Below are 7,635 nucleotides of genomic sequence, written 5' to 3' on the forward strand. Positions count from 1 at the left end.
CCACCACCCGTATTTATAGAATGGAAGAGATAGGAATGGGACCGGTGTTCCCAAAGGACCGTAAAAATCAGCTTTTTTTAAAATCGTGTTTTTTTTCAAAATTATTTTTTCCAAAATGTACTTTCGGCAAGATATAGTAGCTAATTTACTTAAAAAGCACTTATGAGTAGTAATTAGTGTTCTGTCAAACTTTTAAAAATTATTTATAAGTGTATTTTTCTCAAAAGTATTTTACAAAAAAATATTCTTGGAGAGTAATTACTTTTTTCTGCTTCTCTTTAAAAGTATTTTTTTTTTCCCCTAAAAGCTTAGTCAAACACTTCAACTTTAAAAAAAATATTTTTTTTTTGAAAAGAAATACTTTTGGCTAGAAGCTTGGCCAAACAGATTATTAATAACTCCAGAAATTTAGAAAATTCTGGTAGTAAGTCATTCATTTTTAATAAGCCTTATCCAATGCGAATTTAAATGAGTATGTAATTGAAAAAAATGGGAGAGGTAAAATGAGATAAGTAACTTTGTATGCATTGGATTGATGGGTTTTTATTTGTTATATTAGGTTACCCACTTTATCTTTTTAGTTTTTAATATATACTTACTCAAAAATAAAAATTCTGTAATTACGTTTTAAGTGATTTGGGAAGTGTAGATTATTTTTACATACTTATAAAGATTAAACTCTAGTAGTACAGAGTATATAATATAGCTCACGGGTTGGTTAAAGGTAGTCGGCCCTTTAGTCACTCCCTCGTAATGACTCTATTAGGTGTGTAATATTTTATTAAGCATTATTTATTTTCCTAATTAATGATACATAATAAGGCATGCTCTTAGCAACTTTTAACATTCATATTATGAATTCACGCTTGTTTTATTACTTTCTTTCATGTATTCTATTTCTTTCTTAACTCTTTCGTTTCCTTTGACTGTGAGTCTGTGACTATTTCTTTATACATGAATAAAAGAAATCTGACTATAGGAATCTAAAAATGTACCTCTGCGCTTCTGCCAAATTGTCTGTTTCTTCGTTTGTTTGATGATTTTCTCTATTGTCCTTTCTTCTTCGCCTAAAGTATTTTAATACCTTTGATTGTTTCCATCGTCGGCATAGTTTTTGTATTCTATTCTTGCCATTGATTTGTGGTTACTCGTGATTGTTTACTACGTTTTAAATTTATGAATGTTACTTGAATTAAAATCAACAAGTTTTTAAATGTACCCAAGAAACTAATTTCAACCTTTTAGATTTATTCCGCCAATAAGGAAAAGATCCAGTTTTTAGAATGTAGTCGCAGTACGTTTGCTTATTTTAAAATGTCTTTTAAACTGAATCAATATTTATCTTATTTAGCTGCCACATTTTGTTTTATTAACCAACAAATGATTGAAAAATCACAATTTTATTGGAGAGAAAGAAACAGTTAATAATTTTTTTTATTGACCAAAAGCAATTTAATACATTTAATTTGAAACAGAACGAGACCATAAGGTTGGGAAATTAGCTAGGTTAGGCGCTACATATTAATTGTCCGTCCAACCAATCCAATATATGGGTTCTAGCTACTTCGCCATTTATTAGTGTTATTGAAGACAAATTCTTCGAGTCCAATTATATTAATTTTGGTGCCATTCCTCTATCCCCGTAATATACAGTAGACATTTAATGTTTTACTTTTCCCCGTCTATGCTAGTTGTTATGTTTTTAATGTACATGTTCTTCAAATTTAATATTATACATTTTGATTACTGTAGTTATTTACTCTTCAAATTTGGACTTTCTATTGTGCAATGTTTTCTGATTACCTATAAATAAATTATCTTTGCTAGCTGTAGGTAAGGATGTCAAAATGATTTTGCAATTACTATGCGGAACAGTCGTTCCACCTATCTTTTAGGAACAAATCGGTGGACGAATTATTGATTGCTAAATGCTAATTAATCAGTAAACTTTGTCCTATATTACTTCAATCTAAGGTTCAGTTTTACCAGATAACGATCCCATCTTTTATTCTCGCTTCTAAAATTTTCACAGGTCTACATCACTAAGAAAATAAAATTAAGAAAACGCCAATCAAGAGGTGACCTACTGCGTTTGTTGGGAGGAGTATTCAAGTGCATGTGGACTTTTTCATTAAATCACAAGTCACTTAGGCCACAGCCAATTGGGTTTTGTCACCATCAACGCTGCGTAGAAAATTGCGTGTTCCTTTCAAACATGGCAACTTATTTATTTCTTCTCTCATGTTTTTTTTGGGTTGCTCTAATGGTAAGCAACCTCCACTTCCAATCAAGAGGTTGTGAGTTCGAGTCACCCCAAGAGCAAGGTGGGGAGTTCTTGGAGGGAAGGATGTCGAGGGTCTATTGAAAACAATCTTTCTACCTCATGGTAGGTGTAAGGTGTGCGTACGCACTACCCTCCCCAAACACCACTAGTGGAATTATACTGGGTTGTTATTGTTATTGTCTCATGTTTTTTTATTTATTATACAAGTCAATAGCTTGGAAAATTCATGCGCTCCCTCTTTCGGCTCAATTATTAACAAGTTAATTGTGTTTAGTTTTTCTCTTTTCTTAATTGATTTATGATTAACCTTTTGAATTCAAAGTATATAAACACACTCAAAGCACCGCACACATCAATGTCAAACATTATCATCATCAGCATTATATATATCATTAATTAGCCATCTGTTATGAAGATTCAAGTTGCTTTTTGGCTTTTTGCCTGCTCATTGTTGCCCTCAAAGATGACCACGAATGCTAGGTCAACTTGTGGGGATTGAGATTAAATCAACTTTTATCATTATCCTATCACTAATAACCCAGCTCTATTTCATTTATAACCAGGCTAGCTAGTAGTAAGCCTTAATTCTTTACCTTTATCATTATTTTCCCTTCACTTCTATTTCCTGTCAACCATTTCCAATGATTAGTGCAAGTGTGAAACATACGTAAGCATTAATTCCTGTAAAAAAACTGCTATAATCTTACGTTAAGATGCAGCCACTCGTGAAATTACACGGGATTCGTTGTTATTGTAATCTCACATTAAGGTGCAACACGAACGCCTATATGCAAGTAACTGGACATATTCTATACCTATATTTCTTCTTTAGCAAATAAGTTATTATTATTATTATAACAATCCTGAATATAGTGCTTTTCTACCCATCAGGCACTTGCAGAGTCAAAGAGCAAGAGTGGGCTATTCCTGGGTGGGCCTTTTCTTCCGTCGAACAATTAAATAAGGGAATTGGGTTAAGACCTTGTTCGCTTTGAACTTCTTGATAAGGCTCAATTAACATGGGCCATTGAAAGAACTAGGATAGACCTGTCTTGTTCTTTTTGTTTTTTTTTTGAGAAAATGACCCTCTATAGCCCCTCAAAATTTTAATACCTCATTTTTTTTTCATTGACACGAAATGTTCATTTGCCCCAAACATATTACATCTAATATCCCGAAATATTTATTTTGTATATTTTTTGTATAGTGACAATCTATTTTGTATAGTGACAGTCTATTTAGTATATTTTTTGTATAGTGACAGTCTATTGTATATAAATTGTACAGTGATAGTCTATTGTGTATATATTTTATATAGTGACAGTCTATTTAGTATATTTTTTATATAGTGACAGTTTATTGTATATAAATTGTACAGTGACAGTCTATTTTGTATATTTTTTTTATAGTGACAGACTATTGTATATTTTTTATATAGTGACAGTCTATTTTGTATATATTTTGTATAGTGACAGTCTATTATATATAAATTGTATAGTAACAGTTTATTTAGTATATGTTTTGTATAGTGACAGTCTATTTAGTATATGTTTTGTATAGTGACAGTCTATTTTGTATTTATTTCAACGTTATGCATAATGGATATTCAGTGATATTCAGGTTTTTCTTTTTCATCTCCATATACAAGCGCACACTCATTTTTTGTATAGTGACAATCTATTTTATATATATTTTGTATAGTGACAGTCTATTTTAGTATATTTTTTTGTATAGTGACAGCCTATTGTATACAAATAAAATTTGCTCAATTAATTTCAGGAAACAGTTTTTGTTGAATTTGGTATTCTTCAAAGTATTTTAAACAAAACAACAACTACTGTCTACTACGTATCAATCCTCATCTATTTGAGACATTTGTATGACTCCCATTATACATTTCGCTCAAATAATATAATGATTTTCGAAAAACAACAAGTATTTATTAACTTTTGAAAATACATCAGCAAAACCTAAAGTCTGAAGTCACCGATTGGTCACATTGCGCCGTACCTCTTTTTTTTATAATTTTTTTTAAATATTAAAGTTGATCAATTCCTTTTTCCAGTTTGATAAAATATTATTATTTTGGGATATTTGATATCCAAGAACATTCTTGGAGTAATTCATCACATCGGGCAAAAGAAATTAAGTGCTGGGTAAAGAATTGAAAGGCACTTGTGATAATAACGTTATTTCATATCCAACAATTGCAAAAACCACAAGCGGTATTTTGACAATAAGAAAACTGATTTTGTATATCATTGGTGGAAGATTGGAACAGCTCGATTGCAACAAAATCTACCGCATTTGAGTAAATTTAGGCTAGCCATTATAATTTATTTGAGGTTATAAATTGTATGGCTTAATTCATGGCTAGTGAATGATAATTGGCCGGCTACAAATGAAATTTGCTCTTGTTTGTTGCCTTCTTCAATTTTTATTTTTATTTTTGAAAAAAAGAAGAAGATAAGACGTTATAAATACAATCAACTAACGAAATAAGTTAAACCATACGAATTATATACAATGAAGATAAGTAATTAATTAATTAATTTGGTAAAATGAAAAACAAGAGTGGTAATTTAAGATGCTTCAAAAGCATCTGTTTTTGGCTTTCTTTAGTTATTCTTGAAAGTATTATAAAGACAAAGACATAAATAATTTAATAAGTAAAAGATAAAACCAGCTATAATAATAATAAAGCAAAGTGACCAATGTGTCTTTGTAATATGCTTATAAAATGTCCTAAGCATCAAATGCCAAGAAATGTAAAGATTAGCAATTTCTCCGGCCGATTGATGTTATAGCACACCAGCTGAAAAGTCTCGAGATGAGACTTAAGAGTGATCAAGAAATGGACCTTCCCTATTATTATTAACAGTTTTTCTTAATCTTTTGTGCTCAATCCAACTTTAGATGCAAATCAGAACTTTCCTTTGGCATTTAGGAAGTTGAAGTAATAGGGAAACAGGTAGAGAGATGAATTTACACTTCATTGTTTCAGGACACTAGAAGATGCAAGATAGGGATGTAGCAGCAGTCCTTTAATTGGGAAGTTCTGCAATTTCATCCCTTTTATTGAACCACACCCTTCAATCCAATGCCATTCCCACTTATCTTTTTTTGCACATTCCCTCCATACTACCATTCCTGATTCAAGATCTCTATACAAACACATAGCACCAGCAGTATACACACATTTGGTATTAATACTACCCCATCTTCCTTTACCTTCTAACAATCTTGCCCCAAGTTCTTGTGGCACTTTCTCAATCATTCTCCAATTATTACCTTCACAAAGTTCCCATATACATGCTCCAGCATCACACGTTCCGCCAACAAGACTCAACTTCCCATTTCTTGGCACTAATGCTGCAAATTCAAGCCTGTCAGCCATTGGCACACTTAACTCTCTCCATTTATTCTTCCCAATTTCGTATCCCATTATGGTATAAGCGCGAGCAGACGTGATCCAATACAGGACACCGTTACAGTAAACGCTCTCGTTTGGTGTCCAAACTGTTAGCCTTACAGAAAATTCCATTGGCATTGGTCCAATTGTTTTCCAATTATTGTAAACAGAATCGTATACTTCTAAGGTGGGCTCATACGAGGCACCTCCTCCAATGCTGCTAGCCTCTGACATTCCTCCAGCCACATAGACCTTGAAGTTGACTGAATTTGATTCTATTACCCCAACTGCTGGATTAGTCCTTGTGACATTTAGCTTAGGGAGTTGTCTGAATTGCTTAGTGAAGGGGTTGCATATGGCTAATTGAAGGATAGTAGTTGTAGCCTCTCTTAGAAGTATCAGGCCGCCAATTGCAGCAATGGGGCGAATTGGGTTGGGAATGAAGTCAAGAGGCAATAGGTGCCAAGAATCATCAATGGGATTGTGAGCATAGCAAAAGTGCCCCGTGATGCGCGTTGGCAACGCTACGAACCACGGCGGGTGGTGCCGCTGAGGTGAAGCTGAATTCTTGGCACATATATGCCAATTTTTGCAAGCTGATTTCGCCCTGGCTAAGGAATCTGGGGAAAGATAAGAGAAAATGTTGGCCAAGATATCAAAAGGAAGGTTTCTCCACATAGTGTTGGACGTCTCCAAAGGCTATTGTTACAAGGGAGATATGGAAGAATATATATATGGCACAAACTGCAAAGTAATTGTGGCTGAACAATGATTGAAGAGGAGATAAACTACTGGAGGATCTGATTTAGCATAGAGATGCGTGACCCACACGTGAGTGTGTCCAGTTGCTTTAAGTTCTTGTTTTGTTGTACGGCTTTTGTTGTGTTCTGGATGTATTTAATGCTTAAACAGTGGTTCTTGGAAGTGCCTGCGAAAATTCGCCCTAAGTATATTTTGCGTAATACAGCATTAAGGAAAGAGTCGGTCGAGGTTACCCAAAAAGCAGCAAAGTCATTGGCCGAAGTGTCGACATGAGCCATAGCCGAGATATCGACAAGAGCCGTAATCGAGATGTCAACAAGGGTCGAGGTCGAGGTTGAATATTGATGATAGGAGCTATAACGGCTAGTTTGTCAGGATAGGATATTAAAAGGGAATATTCTAGTGGATATTCTCTGCACTTGTACGATTAGGGTTTCTAAGAAAAATGTCCCCCATATATAGAAAGAAGAGACAATGATAGGAGCATGTAATATTCATTTTGATAAGAACACTTCTCAGAAGAAGATTCTTTCTCTCTTGCGAAAATACAAAAATTACCTTTTGATAAAGATTCTTGCTCATGTCGATCCACACTTTTCCACCAGATCCGAGAATTGTTTAAACAAATCTTGAATCTTTCTGTCACTCATCATTGTCGGAGTAACATTCGTCCAATCCATTTATTAATGAGTGAATCATTCTCCCTATTTACTTAAATGTCATTTATTACTATTTATTGTTAGTTACACCTCCATTATTGCTCATGCTTTAAGGATATTTTGCACTTATTGTCATCAATTATTTATGGAATTTGTCCCTATTTTCCACATATTTTCAAGATTTGCATTTAGAGTTATTATCTTTAACTAGATTTAACCCATTATTACATAAATTTAATAGTTTAGCCGAAAGTTATACTTTTTGGTCAAACAATTTGGCGCCGTCTGTGGGGATTTTCTAGCTAAGTCTTTAAGTTTCTTCTAGATCTAAAATCGACACTGGTTACTGACGTAAATAAAAAATAAAACAAGAACCTTTTTCTCTCTGCATGCATAGATCTAATATGGCAGGTAACAGAGAAGAAAGAACGAGAATAATGAGTGACCTTCCAACCAACCTCATGAACATCATACATGAAAGCTCTGAAGTAGTGGACGAGGACACAACGCCCAATGCC

General features: G+C 33.5%; 1 protein-coding gene across 1 annotated transcript; it reads right to left on the bottom strand.

Moving 5' to 3' along the window:
* Window positions 1–4,954: 4,954 nt before the first annotated feature.
* On the bottom strand, window positions 4,955–6,942 carry LOC107823960 (F-box protein At5g49610-like). Its single transcript, XM_016650671.2, has one exon. It carries the CDS (start codon window positions 6,372–6,374, stop codon window positions 5,277–5,279), a length of 1,098 nt encoding a protein of 365 aa, XP_016506157.1. The 5' UTR covers window positions 6,375–6,942; the 3' UTR covers window positions 4,955–5,276.
* Window positions 6,943–7,635: the final 693 nt, after the last annotated feature.

Source organism: Nicotiana tabacum, chromosome 4 (genome assembly GCF_000715075.1).
Source record: "Nicotiana tabacum cultivar K326 chromosome 4, ASM71507v2, whole genome shotgun sequence".
In the NCBI taxonomy this organism is placed as follows: domain Eukaryota; kingdom Viridiplantae; phylum Streptophyta; class Magnoliopsida; order Solanales; family Solanaceae; genus Nicotiana; species Nicotiana tabacum.

Excerpts from the sequence above, each read along its gene's own strand:
- LOC107823960 (XM_016650671.2), bottom strand. The coding sequence starts at position 6,374 with ATGTGGAGAAACCTTCCTTTTGATATCTTGGCCAACATTTTCTCTTAT.